We start from the raw sequence: 18434 nt of genomic DNA on the forward strand, positions 1-18434 counted from the left end.
AGAAGAAGTTCGCGATCTTTAAGAGTTTCCGGCAAAACGCGACAGTCTCCCAATGGAGTTCAAGATCTCCTGCCTAAATCCCCCAAATTCGGAACAACTGACCACGATAGGCGGCACTCTTTGCTTCCTCACTTGAATCAAAGAGCCTGGGCTAGAGGCTGCTTCGATTTGGTGTTCGGAAAATTTGTCTAAAGCATCGAACTGATTGCTCATTTCGATACAATTATCAACATTATTCATTTCACCCTTGGAAGAAAGTTCGCATTCCGGAGAAACGTCCTTTCTTCCATTCTTGCAACGTTTAGTGACAGTTTTAAATCCCATGAATTCAGAGATTCACCCTTCCTTTTGTTTGTTGTTGATACCATGTTGAGTTAATAAACGAAAGAAGACGTGACCTTCGAGAGGTTTTTTTTTCTCAAGACGTTGTCCAAGAAGGATTACCACCGCTAGCTTTAGCCAACGGGTCCAACGAAAAATCGAAGGCACGGGTCCAAACAAGGATCGTAAAGGGATCAATAGTAGAAAAAATAATACCGAAAAGTACTGTTTTAGCAGCACTGAAAAGTACCGTTTTTAATTTTAGCACTGAAAAGTACTGTTTTTGTAGTACTGAAAAGTACTGTTTCATTGCTTCAGGTAGTTTTTAAAAAACTTCCAAGAGCAGAGAGAATTCGTGTACGCACAGCACTAAGGTACGATACGCACTGAAGGTCAAATCTTCAGTATCTATCCAGTATCTCACCAAGAACCTTGTCAGGAACCTGTTCAATATTACCCATGAATCTTCAAAACATCTCACGAGAGATTGGTGAAAAATGCAAGACAAATGTGGCGTTGTCTATGTTCTGGGGTTATTTAATAGACAGGCAGCCCTTGCGGTACATGACTGATAAGATCGATATTTGGCAACTGAGAATAACTAGTGAGCTGAATATTTCAAAACCTTGTGTATTGGAGTGCTGGTAACTTAGTTATAGGTTTTTTTTCGGCAAAAAATTTCTTTGCTTCTCAGTTAGGAATCATTGAATATTGTGTTTCTGGTTCAAGAAACTTGTGGTATTCGTTTGTTTCACCATATTTTCGTAATGCCAGATTATAGATTAACCACATATGAACTCGATTTATCTCGATAGTGACGAACAAAAATACAACTTTTCTGAAATTGAGTAAAGAATCTTGAGAAAATATTTGACGCTCATTAGTGCCACTCAGTGACACTATTCCGTATCAATCAAGTATGCTAATTGTTGCTCTTGTTTAACCAGCCACTTTACTGAAAACACCAGCCAGTTATTTGCTCTGCATCCTGAGCTATATGAGTTTTCAATTTTAATGCTCACTAGCACCTCATACCATTCTGCCGGTACCAATAAACCAGCAATTTTTAGCTTTTAAACCTGCAGGGCTGGTAGCAGTCAGACAGTAAAATAATAGTGACTTTAATGACCAAAGTGATCATAAAAGTGACCAAATAGTGACCAAAAAGTGGATTGAAAACTACAAGTATTAGTCATTAAAAAGACTAGAAATGAAAATAAGTTATATGTGTATATTAACCATTCTACATATTAGGCGAATTTAGAATGTACAGAACTGCAGTAGGTAATTTCAAATCTTTCGTCACAGTTATCTGTCCGAGGTAAGACTTGATTGTCATAAATGGTCAAAAAGATAGCGTATTCGAGATTTCATTTATATTTTTTACGAGACGAACATTGGCCTAAAATAAGGTTACATGTTAAAAAATCAAGGGAAAATGTTTGATTGTAGATAAAATTGTGGCGAAAATCGAGAATAAATTTCAGAATATTTTGAAAAACATCCTGACAGAATTCAAAGCTCAAAAACGAACGAAATATAGAAATTCATGCTAAACTTGTGGCAGAATTGCTGTAGAATAAAGAATCTAAATAAACAATAACTCCAGAACACAATTGATTATTTACGAACTCGAGAAACAAAAAGTTGGATGTCGTGCATAAAGAATTAGAATTTCAACTGAACATTTCAATATACGAATTATTGAAAATAATCACAGCACTCAGTGGCGACTCGTAACCTCACGTTTTATCTGATCTACGACCCTGAAATGACTAATTTTGGCAATTTAAATTATATAGTAAACGATAGAAAGCACAGATTTGTTGCAGAAATTCATGAACAGGTGGATTTGACGTTAGATAATAGCCACCGATAACACTATTGATTAATTATTATCGTCCAACAATGTTCTATCATTCATTATAGAAACAAGTTGTTTTGTTTAGAAATAGTTGACCATAGTCATGTGGCAAGGGTTAATCAATAGAAACATGTATTGTTTATTTGTTGGAATTTTTTATGTGATGTCTGAAAAGATTTCCAGCAAAAATAGTACTTTGAAGTCCTGGACGAGTCTGACAAACTCTTTGAATTTATTTTTATTGTTACTCCTAGCCGTCTCTAGCTTATCTTCCGGAGGAGTTTTGATTATGTTTTTTTTTTTCAGAAATCTGGTTTTGGGTTTCTAGGTAGGTTACTCAGATCAGATATTGGTTTCGGTTTTTACCAAAACTGAATAAAATATTTCGGACAACAAATTCATCATAATGTCGCTTTCTAAGTTTTGCAAGAATGTTCTCCAAAGCTTTACCCAGGATTTTTTTTTTATTTTCCATCGGAAATGCCTATGGAATATTCATAGTTTTCCAGGTGGGTCCTGCGTAATTCCCGTATTTTTCCCGATCGTTTTTGATTTTCGGGTTTTTCAGTTTTTCCCGGATCAATGTACACTCAGGTAGTGTATTATTGTGTTTGTTATATAATATACCATTTCATGTAATAGCAATCAAAGAAAACGCTGCAATTGAAAACTGTGGAAATGCTCATTAGAACTGTAAGCTAGAAAGATGTATCAAATTTTAAAGGAAACGTGGAGCCACGAAAACAGAACATAGAGTAAACCCTTCATATGAGTGAAGGTTATATATTAGCGTTTTGTGCTTTGCCAGCTAACACATAGCGTAATGCGTTCTTATAAATCGAATTAAATTCAACCTCTAAATATTTTGTTCAATTTGATAAATAAATGCTGGTTGGCTTGTTTGCGTTGAACTATCGAAATCCTCTACCGCCATGCATGTGTCTCGTAAAACGATTCCAAACCGCCATTGACCGATTTCGTTCGACTTCGAATAACGGCTGGGAACAGCCATGATGGCCAAATACGCTGACTGGCAAGAGATTATCTTTTATGAGAATGAAACGACTTTATTGTAGAAATTTTATACATTTTACCAAACAGAACACAAAAATAAGAAAAGCGTTCATTTCGTTCGTCGTCTCTTGGTCTGATGGGGGAAGGAGTCGTAAAATTCCAGAAAGTCATTCGATAAAATAAAATAATATAAAAATATGTTCTGCTGCTGGCTTCGGTAAGATATATACTTAAAAGCGGACCGCTATCGAAGCTGTGTTATTGTTACAACAGTGAGTTGCTGACTTGCTGTTGGTCTGGGGTTCGAGCTAACATAGCATCAGCAGTAACAGTGAAGAATAAATGAAAAGTTGAAAATAAACGAATAGCGAAGGAAAAATATAATAATTACACTGGCAGGCATCACAGGCGTACCAAAATACAGGGCGACATTAACACAACGAACGGCGACACAGAGGCACGTCCGTTTCAGACCAACGGCAAAACCGAAGGGGAAAAGAGGGAATGGATCTTAAGTCGGCTGAGAACAGCTTTAAATATAATAACAATAACAAATGAATGAAGCGAACAACCATTGAAAATAGAAAAGATGGTTTATTTTCTGGGCGGGGGTGCCTTGGGATGTGTCGAAGTTGTAAATTTTAAGATTATTTTTTTGTGTGTTTAGCATACAGTGAAAGAATAGCATAGGATCGCTAAATGCAGTTCAAGATATAGGGACTTATTTTGGTAGTAGACGGATGATAATAAAGTACACAACACAATCCATCATAAGACTTATCACATGGGATTTATAGAAGTGCTCATAAGAACAGCAGGCTAAAAAGTAGGCTATGCCCCCGTTGGGACGTAACGCCAGAACCGAAGCAGAAGAATAATTAAAATAATGAATTTTGTAGACTTCTCTGGACTCCATCATCCCTCAATCTTATTAATATGAAAAAATAGCCTCCTTTCAAACTTACAAGGTCACTAAAGGGTCAGGGCCAGATGAAATTCCACCCGCATTCATGAAAAAAATAGCAACTGAACTCAAAACTCCATTATGTTGGTTATTCAATATGTCTCTTCAAACTGGTGAATTTTCAAAGGTATGTAAAAAATCATTCCTTATACCAATATATAAAAAAATTGAGAATCGAATTCCCAGACCCGTCCCTTTCCTCGTAATTTGCAGTTGTATCTTTCACTTGCTTCCACTCTTAATCTATCACAGTTTGATCTATTCATAGCATTTGCTAGAACCAGAGACGAACAAAAAAAAACCTTCCCCTACACTTCCATTCTGCCATAATTATAGCACGCTTTTTCTTACGCCTGCTAAACAAAAAAAATCTCTGCCATAAAATTGCCTTGCTACCCTCCCTAAAGTGGACATTTATTGTACTACATCTTTTTCATTTATCTATGAAATCGTAATCGGTTTTCTGTGCATCGTTGGACTACTATTCTACGATCTTATGAAAATATGAGATTTTTCACTTAACAAAAATCCTCATTTTAATTAATAAATTGTATGTTGGTATACTCTGCTATTTTATCGAAGTTCAATCTCTCACACTAGGTCACTCTAGTGATATATCCATTTATGGCCGTGGGCGCAGAAGAAAGATACTTGAGAAGGCATATAATTTGGACAGGTTAGTCGTTTTATGTTGTTTTCTAATGAGATGGTGAGGCATATATGTACGTAAAATCATGCACTGCATTATTTAGACACTATACTACTAATTCATGATGACTATTTTCATAAGTGGCACCAAATTATTAAAATTGTTAATTGTATCAACAGATCATCTTTGAAAATTTGGGTTAACTTAAAAAAAATAACAAAAAAAAACATACAAAAGTGTTTTGTCTATATCGCAGTGATTGTCCAATTGAAACTTTCTATGACACATTCGAAAGGCAACAGTCATTCAAGTCATCGTGCAAAACGGGTTTGGGTTGACCACCCCTTAGCATGGTGTATCGTGGAAAAGTATGGGTTCACCTAAATTTACCAAAAACCCGAGAATTCTGTGGAATCTGAAGCCAATTATGTACACGCCATTATTTGCGGATGAAAAATGGCAGAGCTATTGACAACAATGTTTTTCGTGCGGCTCAGATGATCCTAAACTTATTATGGTTTTTATGCAGTTGATACAATTTGGCCATCTGATGGAACACCCTGGAACCGTCCCATGCATGCATACTTGCGGGCGTGTTCCGTGGATCTGGCAATATTTGCTTAATTAAATGAAATGATTGATTATCTCTGAGATACACATACAATAAGCGAAAATGCCTAAGTCTTGGGCTTGGGATTAAATTTTCCAGGGAGCGATGAGTTTCGATAATTGATCGCTGTTGTTAGTAGTCTTGATTAAATATTGGGTGAATTTCAAAGCAATGTTAACCTTTTTATTACAATATTTAGATTTTATCTTCTGACCTAAAGATTCTGGTTAAACTACTGCATAGTACCAAAGACAAATCAAAGACCTCCATGTCCCTTGTAGTTCCCCAAAATGTTATGAATCATAAGGTAATCTAGAATGCCGTGAAAAGAGTACTGCAATCTGTCAAACTTGGGTACCTTTTGCACTACCGAGGGACCGAATGCAGTACTAGAAGTGGTACCCAATCTGAGCCCGAGTGGGACGGACCTGATAGTACAGCTATCACTCATCAAAACTACTTTCACTTCGGGAAAATATAATTTCAAGCTGGCGAGAAGATTAAAAACTGAGGGTTGGCTAGGAGCACAATCAGACCTTTGAATGTGTAATGTGGGGTAGTAATTGGGAATGCCATTGACGGATTGTAATCTTCTACGAGGTTTTCGAAACCCAACAGGGCGCGTGCACCGGGTTGCGAATAGGAGCAAAGGGAAATCAATAGCATCTACTTAAAATAATAGAGCAAAAAGCCGTTCCATGATTAGGTAATGTTTAGTGATAATATCAATAGTGATAAAAACATTAAATAATACCTAATACTAATAAGTGCAATGTAGCTTCACTGTAGTAATAAATGAAATAAAATCAATTTTCTATACTTGACAAGGTTTTGAAGACAATCAATGAGTGAAAGAACTACCTATTAGAAAAGCCACGTCAGCTAAGCCTTTACATATACAAATGTTGATCATGGGGTCATGGCGTGCATTCGGTATCTATGTCTATGACTGATTCTTATCCAACAGGGTCACTAGAAGACCACGCGGACAATTTCGAAACAAATTATTTTTATATATTGGTCTTACGATCCGAAAGGCTCAGCTATGCCGTAAAGTTATTTTTTGAAGCTATTCATTAGTACTGTTTAATTGTTCATTATTCTAACAAAACTACATAATAGGCCAAGTGGGTCACCCAGAGTGAATTTATAGCAGAGAAAAAGTAGATTTTGTATGAAAATTGACAGGAAAATGAATGACAAGTTCATCCACTTCTCCTGCGTTATTGAATCCAGGGCTGGTAGCAGTCAGACAGCAAAATAATAGTGACTTTAGTGACTAAAGTGATTAAAAAAGTTACCAAATAGTGACTAAAAAATGACTTGAATCTGAGCATTTGTCATAAAAGAATGACTAAAAATGAAAATACTTTCTACATGTACATTAATCAATCTACTTATTGTATGAAATTTAAAATGCAGTGGACTGCAAATATTTGGGATATTTCCTAACAGCTTTTTGTCAGGATTAAGACTTGATTGCGAATGGTCAAAACGTTGGTGCATTGAAGATTTCAGACCTATTTTTTTACGAGACGAATAGACTTGGCAGGGGCTTCTATTTCGAATCTCTGATTTTAGTCGCTAGACAACTTGTTTATCAAATCCACAATCAAGCTTTATTTACTGTTCATGAAGAAGAAGATTTTCAAATGTCTTAGAGATACAAAACAAATCACTTGAAGCATATTTGAACAAATTTGTGCAAAAAATCGAGGAAAAATAGCACAAAAATCTTAAAAAAGAAATGGAAAATTTTCAGACAATCGAATTTCTAGTAGAATCCAAAATTTAAAAACAAAAAATGAAATCTCAGGATAAATCTTTGACAGAATTTCTGAGAAATTAAACCTTTCCTTTCCCCCAAAAACTAAATCTAGAACGCCATTGATTTCTGACGAGCTCGAGGTAACCTGAATTAGTATTGTGCATTAGTTACTAGAAACTGATGACTTGCGCACTTAAAGTATTAACATTTCAACTGAACATTTCTATAAATCGCGATAGTTAATAACAATTATAGCACTCAGTGACGACTTGTTACCTCATGTTTTTCCTGTTCTTCGAACCTAAAATGTACAAATTCTGAACTTCTGGCTTACCTTCAGAAGGAGTTATGTTGAGGTTCTTTCAGAAGATAGGTTTATGATTCCTACTTTAGTCGAAGATTACGTTTCGATGGGTTTTCGGCTTTCAGTCCATACATATCATTAACGGATTTCCATTCTACGCCATTATGATCTGTACAGACCATGAAATCCGAAAACCCATAGAAACATAACCTCCATCACAGTTGATTGCTGTACGTCGAAGATTACTGCAGAAAGTTCACAAGCATTTCATTGTTCAAGTGTATCGGATATTGGTCCTGGCTTTCGTCAAAATTTCAATACAGAGTCAGAATTAGGGCGAATGTGAACACTAATACATTGTCAGTAAAATCGGTTTGAAGTTCAGCGAATATAATTTCAATTCTATATTATGTTTCCGATCCATTTAATCGCATGATGCATTTTTGTATGATCCATTACAATATTATTTCTGTAACAAACCATTTGATTTATTTTCATATTATGAGCAACATGTTTAAATAAATAAAAAAGCATCATGCGCCGTTCATCAAAATTGAGGATTGTTGCGCCCCTCGGTTTTTCGTCTCCTTCAGTTTGACAGCCGCGATTGCGCCTTTTGACCTCGTCCTTCTGTTTTGACTATCATCAGCTTCGCCGTTCTGCTACGCTCTTTCACATGAACCTTCTTCACTATCGACCTTCTGCACGCTCAGTTTTAAATGCGCCCTGCTGCCACACTCAATCGCAAATGCGCCCGGATACCGCAAAGGGGGAAGATGGGCGAAATTGACATCAGAGTTTGTATCGAAAGAGAATATCAAATGCGCCTTTATGTTTTTCTCACTTATTTCGTGAAAAACGTTATTTTTAAGAAACAGTTGTGCATTATATGGTTGTAATTTATCAAATAAACTGTTAGGTGAATAAAACTCAATTTGTTTACATTTGTCAGTTAGGCCGTATATCTGGTACTGTATTGATTTATTCGAATATCTGGCCAGATTTTGGCCCAAAATCGTTTCCTAAACTCTTCTTCAAAATTTACTAAGGAGTATTTTACATTTTCCAATGAAATCTTTCTTGACACTTTGATTTCCAAATCACACTGCGCTTGTCTGTAGACTAATATGTGTTTCTTGCTGTTTGGCTTTGAAAAGTTGACCCAGCATTAAGTTTATTTTTCGTCAGATCACGAATATAGTGACTTTAGTGACCATTTTTCTGGAAAATTACTAATCACTGTTCCTATATTCTCTCTTTCTCACCTTCTTATCTGTTGCATAACTATGATCATTAATAATACAATGCATGAGCATGCACAATAAGAATAATTTCAGGATTGTATGCAGTAAATGGATACCTGGATAGAATAGCTTCGAAAATGGCGCTTAAAATAGAATAATTCTGGTCAGGGAAGTATTATCATCAAGAGTAAGTAAATCTTTTTCATTATTAACTCATAGATCATACAAATAAATGAACTAGTAATATCAAATATTTCATATAAATCAGTGAACTGAATTATAATTGTTGTACATGATAAAAACAGATAAAGATCGATTGAATTGCGTTCTTTATAGTAATGTTCAATTAGTATGAAAAGCATCTAAAGCGTCGTATCGTGCCATCAGCAGCCCTTAGCACCACTCTCATATAGTTATTGTTTTGTTGTTTATAAAATTTCTAGAAAGCGATCAGCTCATTCGTTCTTACTTGTACAATTGCCGATCCATTTGGAATTTTAGTGTGTCAAAATAAACTTCAAAACTCAAATTAAATTGCTTTCAGCACATTTACATTTTGTAGCATTAATCGCATTACTGTGACAAGTCTTCTCCAATTCCTTTTACCCTACCCCAACGCTTCCTATCCCTTCCGATGGTGTTCAAGCGGTCCGCATAGACTATTACGGCCATTACCTATCCCTGTCCCGGCTTTGCACTGACTTGCGCTCTCATTGCCCCACCAAACGCTGCAAAATGAAAATGAAATAAGCGAAAATGCTTAAGTCACGTGTAAACTTTTAAAACTATATGATATGGACGTTATTTTTAAATACCATTTCATGGATATTGAAATAACGCCCCTGTTCAAATTATATTCACATAAGTGTGTCCAAAATATATATTAATTTTGATGTCCGAAAAGTTTAACATACAGGTCGCTAAAAACGTTATTTTGGAAGCTAAGGGTAGAATTGGAACAAACATGTTTAGTCGAATCTAGCACATGACACTGAAGACGGCCAGTTGAGGTCAAAATACGCGTATCTGTCAAAGGATACAAACTCTAGTGGAATTAAATGGTATAATACTAAATTCGGTTTTTTCATCTACTTATAGGTATTCTACTAAACAGCTCGAAGATTTATAATCAAACATGTTTGATTCTAAAAACGACTCTAGTGATCGAATTTAGAAGCTGAACCGCGTCTATGTGTGTTCTATAACGATAAAACATCACATGATTTTTTTCGCATCTTAGTTCGAAGGCACTTCTGAGAAATTCAACATGGAAGAAGAGAGATGGGAAATAATTGCGCACAAAAAATTGGAAAACCCATCTTGATCAGGAACAGAAATTGCAAAAGTGTTTGGTTTTCCAAGAAATATTGTTTGGCATGTACTGAATAAATACGAAGAAACTATTTCGACGGATCGCAAGCCACAAAGGAAGCGTCGGGTAGTTACTGTGCACCGTCAGCTGCGGATTAAAGTCACTGAGTCAAATCCAAGCAATCTATCTCGGACCGCGATTTGGCCAAAAAGTTTGGTGCTGCAGCATTCGTCTGCATTCGTGCATTCGTCTTCGGATATTAAATTTTTCGATCATATCATGTCTGCAGATAACCAAATAGGGAACAAAAATAGAGAAATGTGGCCAGATTCCATACCATGAAGCTGTTTGATCAAGTGTTGACGGAATTTAAGGATTTTTTCATGATGCCTGATACCCACCTAATTGACCTCAATCCAGCAGAATTTTAAAGATTTTAGGCTATTATGAAGCGGAAGCTGAGAGCAAATGGAAGTACCGCTAAAACATCACGAACTGTAAGCCCGAAATGGGATGAAATTGTCAAAAATATGGATGAAAATACTGTGCGCCAATTAATGAATGGTACCGTCGATGGGGGTGACAATGGGTCTAGGGGGTGAGATTGGGTCAAAACGAAAAAATATGATTTATGAAATAGTTCAGCTAATAACGCTGATATTACTAAAATTTATGATTCATATGTTAGGGAACATATTATAACGCATAATTCATTACAATATACATTTTTAGAAATAGTAGTTTTTGTTTACTATATCAATAAACTTGTATGTTGAAACTAGAGAAAATTTACTCCATTAAATTTCTCCTGTGCAAAGTATCACGCATCGTTATATTAGTGGAAGGTTGAATGTCGTTTCATTACATTTCGCACGTATTTTCCGGAATCCATTTGATTTTTTCACACAAACGCAAGAACGATAGTAAATGAAATTGCAAGTCCACTTTTACTTTTACGATTGACATTTTACGATGCTGGATGTTACCTTTTTTCATTAAGATTTATTCTTTCTAAATACATACGATAAATGTTGGGTTTACACATTTTTTCTCATATCTCTTCAATTTTTTAGGTTAAACATTCTTTTAAGTGGGTTTATCATACTTGCGAAACATTTTATATATCTTTTCGTCTTGTTTGCATCGTATTTCATCAATATTTTTCAGCTGTGAATGAATTTGCAATCATATTCTCAAAAACAAGTTATTTCAATTACAGTGATTCAATGTAACCCCCTCTATGGGGTGAAATTGGGTCATTTTTCATTCACTTGTGGTGCCCGCTGTGAATAAATATTTTTCTTTAATTTTTTGAACGATTGTTATTGTACATATACACCAAATTTGAAGTTAATTGGAGTTAAATTGCAATAGTTATTCAATAAATAAATCGTACATATCCTTTTTTGACCCATTCTCACCTCCAACGACGGTATTCCGGGAAAAGTCCGTCATTTTTTTGTAAAAGGGAATAAATATTTTAATTCATTTTGGTTGAATTATATCCAAATTATTCCAATTTGTGTATGTTCCAATTCTAAATAGGCCACACCTTAATGCTGCACTTCATAAGCTTTTTATCCACAAAAACTAAAAAAAAGCAGTAAGACATAAAGCATATAAGTGACATTATGCAGTAAATCAATCGCCGTTTCCAGACTGACTTACCCGTAGCCTGTCTAAAAACATATGATATACCCTAAAATTTAGTTTGGAGAACAAGCATTACGAATGTTGCAAATTTCTTTTCGGTACAGTCTTTAAAGTCGACTTTAGTTTTCTCATAAAAAGAAACACTTATAATGTACGCACACCCACAATTCCCAAATCCACCTTTTGTGTAGAAAAAAAAACCCTGCCATAAAGTAGCATTAGAAAGATGTGGAGGATAGATAGTTTATTGTAAATAATGAAGTCGGCTCGAGCATCGGCGGCGACACTGTAAGCGTTTTTGTTTACACGTGCGTACGCTTCGATGTGTTCGTAGAGCAGTTCGGGACGGATGTGTGTACGTGAGGCACGGCCACCACCGGATCGGATTGATGCCATTCACGGACGAAGACGGGAGGGAGCATGCGTATGACCACGACAGACAAGGGATAATTAATTTTATGTTTTTGCAGGCTGGAGCTAGGAGAGAGGTTCTGCTTGCCCAATTGGGAACCCCACAATCTGGACCAAAAATGGACCAAAATGGGGCACAAGTATACCGTTAATCCACCTAAACCCCCATCGTAATCGATTAGGGATGCTTTGGGTCTCATGATTGGCAAGGGGGAGTATTTGTGGACCACTTACCTTATACTGCTGCAGAGTGAGCGATTCCGCCTCTGCAAAGTCATTATCGTCCGAATCAACATTTTCTATGATGTCCAATGGTTCATTGTCCACCGGATCATTGGACAACGGTTGTTGCTGCTGTTGCTGTTGTGGTTGGGGCTGTTGCTGCTGAGGTGCTTGCTGTTGACTTTGGGGAGGTTGTTGCTGTTGCAAGCTGCCCGGAAGATTGCCATTTCTCATCGAGGGCTGCTGCTGTTGCTGCATCGGATGCTGCGGAGGTTGATGGTGTTGTTGTGGCGCCTGTGGCAGTGGGTTATAGTGCATCTGCTGCTGCGGATGCAGGCCATACTGTCTACCGTCCGGTTCCGGCAGAAGCAAATCATTCCAATCGGGTTCCGATTTGATGGAAACGGGTTGCTGCATCATTTCGAAAGAGGTCACTTTTGTCCCCGACACCGCTAAACAAACACTCACTGAAGCACACCGATTCGCTAGTTTAAAACCGTCTGAACACACTTTTCCGCAACACTATCGACTCGAGCGCGCGACGATTCAGCAATATTAACTTATTATTAATGAATTATATGAATTTTTGATGGTGGAAAGTAATTAAGAAAGCGCCCCTCACAAACCGCACAAAGAGAAACACCTCCAACCGCAGTGACGTTCTGTACAGAAGTAAACATGGAAGATGAGGAAGGGAAGAAAAAGTGACGGAAGACGCGCAACGAAAAGAGAATGTCAAAATTTAACGAACATCGTTTTCTCTAGAGCTGTGCGCCAATCCTTTCGAAACATCAACGTGAAGATATAGACCCATCCAGTTGCCTGCGTAGTAGTGCAATGTTGACAAAATTTTCTTTGTTTGCTGTGAGAACTGTCACAACATTGCTTTTGTTTGCTGTGAGAATCCAAATATAAACAGAATTGCTGCAAAACAACCACTTCCTTGTTGGCCTGCTGTTGACCGAAAGCTCAATAACGTCAAACAAACATCGATACGTTTTCATTCTGAGGAAATCGACTTGTGTAAGATTGATTGTGCGTTGGTGTTCGTGGCAGTTTGCTTGGGGACCTCTATTGAGCTCTCGCCGAGCGGTGTCACAAACACGTGCGCAAATTTGCTGGTTGAAAATACCGCCATTTGATTTTGCTGGGAACAGCTGATCTTTGTTTATATTTTCAACCAGCAATCTTTAAGTAGTGTTGGTGACATGTAACGTGTATGTACACGAGCGCATAAACCACTATTGCTGTGTGCGTTTGAAATGCAAATATCAAATACGGGAACACCAAACGCGGTAAGATTTTCAACAAGGAAGGCGAAGTCAAAAAATCATTTTCTTTGCTAGGTTGGCATGATATGGATCATGGTTGCTAAGTATCCTTTGGTTACTTTATGTTACCGCATTTGAAGCCCCGTTAGACCGGGTTTGCACGTCAAACGCGAACAGCAATACATCGAAGCCAAACCTTAAATTTTCAAAAGCACAATTCTAGAGAACCAGACAGTTTTAATGTTCTAGAAATAGTAAAAGGGCTTGTTCATTTATTTCATAACGCTAAAATTGGCCATTTTGGACACCCACCCACCCCCTCGTGACGCTTTTTGTATTGATTTTTGTATGAGCCGTAACAACGTTCGGACACCCACCCACCCCCTGAAGCGTTATGAAATTTGTGAATAGGCCCAAAGAATAAAACTATTTGTAGAATTATTGACCGTTCAGTTCCTAACTGTTCACGACCGTTTGAAACAGTCGTCGTCTGAAACGGTCGGTGAAACAGTCGCTGTCAGATTTAGCAGCAACAATGAGCGAGAAAGTTTTCGCGCGCAAACGTGCACCGCTACTCTTTCAAGTAGAGCAACAAGGACAGCAGAGTGGGCGTTGGATTAGATTTCCAAAACAGCTGTTTTTGACACTCAGCTACCGACTTCACCGTGCGAAAACTGAGGGGTGGTTGGATGGAATGTTTATAAAAGTATCTTTCACTAAACAAAATTCAGCTCGTTATAAATGTTTCTAGTGCTAGAAATTCAGGTTCAATTAAAAAATCCATTAAGTGGCAATAGTTTATTACGCGTAAGGTATGTATAGTTATCATAACAATGTGTTTCAACAACATTGGCAACATTATTTGATCTGGATGGAATACATTGAGATTCCCCTTGATTCCCGACGACTGTTTCGAACAGTCTCATAAATAGGGATAATCCAACATTCAAGTGGATATACAATATAATACGAAAAAATTAGAACAAATATTGTGAAAATCTTTGACAATCTAATCAACAAACTCGAATCATGGCCTGTTTGGACTTCGCTATAAAAACGTGGACAAGAAATGTCTAAATCCAATCACCCCTTGTCGTTTTATAGCCAGCGTAAAAAGCTGAACTTTCCAATCAACAAACATTCAACTATCGAGTCATTCCATGTAGCGGAGCTCCAACGAGCGAATCCCCACTGTATATCCACCAAATCCGAAACGTTTTTAACAATTCGATAAACGGTAATAGGAAAATCACAATACATATGGGGAGTAGGCGGTTAAATTATGTAACCATTTGAAAACGTCGATTTTCTCGAACAAAATTTCTCATCAACAGTTTTCCAAATGGTAGATATACTGTCCATTTTCCGGCAAAATTAATGTAAGCCAAACAGTGTTAGATACATTTGAACCATATGTTTCTAAGGGAAATAAATAACGTATGGATAATTATTGGATTACGGTGCTTTATTGTATTTTTACTATATCCTATACTGTTATGTAATATAACACTTAAAAATCAAATATTTGAATTGAATTCAATAAATAATAAATAATGAAGCAAATGAATACGTGAAAAGAAAAATAATGCTTCAACTTGATTAATTATTTACTCAAATCATCATAGTCTCTTAAATAACTGACTTCAGTGGTACGTTATTAGAGCACAGGTATTCCTTGTTTCATAGTTTCTTTTAAAAGAATCAGATGAATAGTCACGTAATTAACCTCTTAATTTTGCAGTTTTTAAAGACTCGAATTAAAATAGAAAACCAGATCCGCTACCAGCCTTGCGATGATTCAATTAAAGTTAAATACCACCTCAAGGATATTATTTCATTCTTTCTGAAACTCACGGAATATCGCCTTCAAAAGCATCCATGTACTGATCGATTCCCTTAAAAGATAGCATCCAGCAACCGGAAGCAGCGCAGCAATCACTCGCAATCTTCCACTTGTCGCCCTGGGCTTCTTCTTTCTGGCGTTACGTCCCAACTGGGATAAAGCCTGCTTCTCAGATAAGTGTTCTTATGAGCACTTCCACAGTTGTTAACTGAGAGCTTTCTTTGACGATTGACCATTTTTGCATGTGTATATCGTGTGGCAGGTACGAAGATACTCTTTGCCCTGGGAATCGAGAAAATTTCCTTTACGAAAAGATCCTCGACCAGTGGGATTCGAACCCACGACCCTCAGCATGGTCATGCTGAATAGCTGCGCGTTTACCGCTACGGCTATCTGGACCCCTGGGCTGTAACCGTGAAAGTCTTCTGGAAGGGTTTGGTATAATAATTTTCCTGGAAACTTCCAGTTCCGTTCCCGAAACCTTGTTGATGAACGTCAGCTGCGAGGATACAGCGTCGCCAATGATCGGCTGAGCGACAAGGGTGTTCATAATGTTTTCGGGCGTGTAGAGCCGGGTTATCTGATGCCGCTTCTTGGCTACTTTTTCGTTGTACAGTTTGGTGATTTCCTCCTCCATCCGGCCAGCGGTATCGATTTTGGTGCGCAGTTCCTCCGGGGATTGGGTTTGCACCAAACATCCAACATATTAGCGAAAGATATGTACTTACTGGGTCGATCGCAGTTGTCAAGCCTAACTTGACTTTTTTTTAAATTAATTGCAAGCTTTGAAAAGTTTTAATAGTCGAATAAGAAGTGAACAATGGGGCTCTGCACAAAAATGTTCCTCTCCCTTTCATTCTTTTACGAAATTTGTAAACAACAAGGCCAGTAAATGTCAAAATCCCATGCAAAATCAAAACAGTGCAGAGGCCTATACAGCTTGACAGTTTTTCTTTCGACGGCAATCGGACGGCGATTTTTTTCTACACTCAACGCTAGATTAAATGACGCTATAAATACCAACAAAATGTAACTATTTGCGAACTGTTAAAATGTAGTTCAATATTGTCAAATGCAAATGTGTGAGGGTGTTGCACAAATTTAAACAAAAACAATTTGCCGAATGGTGGCGGGATATTTCCACCATATCTTGCTTGAATGGTGAACAGCTTTGAAGTACATATAGTTATACAGAAAAGCAACTATTTCTGATACATTAACAGTAACCGTTACAAGATGTTTATTGGTCTTAAAGTAAGACAATGGTTTTGAAAATCTGTTTAGGGACCGTTCAAATATTACGTAACGCAACAGGGGGTGGGAGGGGGTCTTATATAGTGTTACGGTCCATACAAAAATTTAAAATTTTCCATACACAAGCTGTTACGATGGGATGGGATGGGATGGGAGGGGGTCCAAAATTGACAAATTTTGCGTTACGTTATATTTGAATGAACCCATAACGATGATGGTTATTTTCCTCTTAAACGTCTCGTAGAATGGACATTGAAATTAATTTCAGTGCAGTCAATAGAGCTGTGTGCACAGTAATTTGACGAAAAGTTTACTTTTCGATCTGTCACCAAATTGATTCTCCTTTCTGCACGTTTGTTTTGAGTCTCGAATTCGCAATGCTTTTGAATGGTTCGATTCGCGGAGCCGGAGCTCTTATCAATCCAATACCGATAGTCGTAAGATAGTGCACGTTTAAACCTATCCGGAGGTCGTTTACTCACTTTAGTTTAGTCTACTAGTAGATAAAAAGCACCTTAGAATCAATTGTAACAATGTCAATCTCAAACAGTGTACGATATTTGGCCCATAATCTCTACAGTAGCTGGCACTGCTTACTGATTCCACGCAATGTCCATCTTTCGCGATGTAAGTCAGGTTGAATCTCGCCAAAGATCGAAGAATATTACGAAATAAGATTTACTCTAACAACCATTCATTGTTTCAGATCTCTTGCATGGAGAATATGAATGGCAGGATCCCAAAACCGAAAATGAAGTGTGAGTAATCGGACAGGGCTGGTAGCAGGTCACATTTAATCCTCTCCCATGGTAGCGCTCCCTAGAGCTACATTAATTTTAAAATAATTTGAGATAAACCGACCACCAGCGAGTGATCAATCAAACAAGTTTTCAGCTCAAACCGCTGTCTGGTTCTCTAGATTTGTGCTCTAGAAAAATTAATATTTGGCTTCGATGCATCTTCGTTGTTGAACGCATTTCTCATGAAATTTCTCAAACTTTTTCTGGGGGATTTCTTGGTCAGATTCTATGACGAATAAAACTTTTATTTCCTGTTCACTGATAGTTTTTTTTTCTAATTTTCTTGATTCCTCTTCAGACTCTTTTTGGTTCTTGTTTGTGTTTTTTATGCAAATATTTTTCCTGAAATATTTTTCATTGGATCCGATTTCAGGGTCAACATCACCTATATCGACAAGGACGGAAAGCGAATACCGGTTCGAGGCAAAATAGGCGACAACGTGCTCTATCTGGCCCACAGGTTCGGCGTGGAGATGGAGGGCGCCTGTGAAGCGTCCCTAGCCTGCACAACGTGTCACGTTTACGTGCTGGGGGATTACGGGAACAAGTTGCCACCCTCGGAGGAGAAAGAAGACGATCTACTAGACATGGCTCCATTCTTGAAGGAAAATTCCCGCTTGGGTTGCCAGATAGTGCTGACCAAAGAGCTCGAAGGCTTGGAACTGCAATTGCCCCAAGCGACCAGGAATTTCTACGTGGACGGGCACAAACCGAAGCCGCATTAGACGGGGTTGACAAAAGGGCAGAGCCCCCCGGTTCGCTGGGGGTTTTCTATGTATAGTGCAGCGAATTTTGTAGATATGATAGGTAGTAGTTACTATACATTGTTATAAGCAAATCGAGCTTCTTTGGTTTTAGAGTTTGAATATTATGAAATAAAGACATAATTTTCAATGTTGCCACAGTAACGTGAATACTGTCGAAACGAAA

General features: G+C 37.5%; 2 protein-coding genes across 2 annotated transcripts in view; one reads left to right on the forward strand and one right to left on the reverse strand.

Annotated features, from left to right (window-relative positions):
• The window catches only part of LOC5571696 (putative mediator of RNA polymerase II transcription subunit 12), a 99427-nt gene extending 86410 nt beyond the window's left edge, over positions 1 to 13017 (reverse strand). The window contains exon 1 of the mRNA XM_001659789.2: positions 12349 to 13017. Within this exon, the coding sequence (XP_001659839.2) occupies positions 12349 to 12756 (408 nt within the window). The 5' untranslated portion in view covers positions 12757 to 13017. The remainder of the gene's footprint in view (positions 1 to 12348) is intronic.
• A 4035-nt stretch (positions 13018 to 17052) lies between these two features.
• LOC5567984 (adrenodoxin-like protein, mitochondrial) lies at positions 17053 to 18434 on the forward strand. The gene is made up of 3 exons (XM_001657755.2): positions 17053 to 17331; positions 17411 to 17462; positions 17878 to 18434. Exons 1-3 carry the CDS (start codon positions 17238 to 17240, stop codon positions 18227 to 18229), a joined length of 498 nt encoding a protein of 165 aa, XP_001657805.2. The 5' UTR covers positions 17053 to 17237; the 3' UTR covers positions 18230 to 18434.

This window comes from Aedes aegypti, chromosome 2, assembly GCF_002204515.2.
Source record: "Aedes aegypti strain LVP_AGWG chromosome 2, AaegL5.0 Primary Assembly, whole genome shotgun sequence".
In the NCBI taxonomy this organism is placed as follows: domain Eukaryota; kingdom Metazoa; phylum Arthropoda; class Insecta; order Diptera; family Culicidae; genus Aedes; species Aedes aegypti.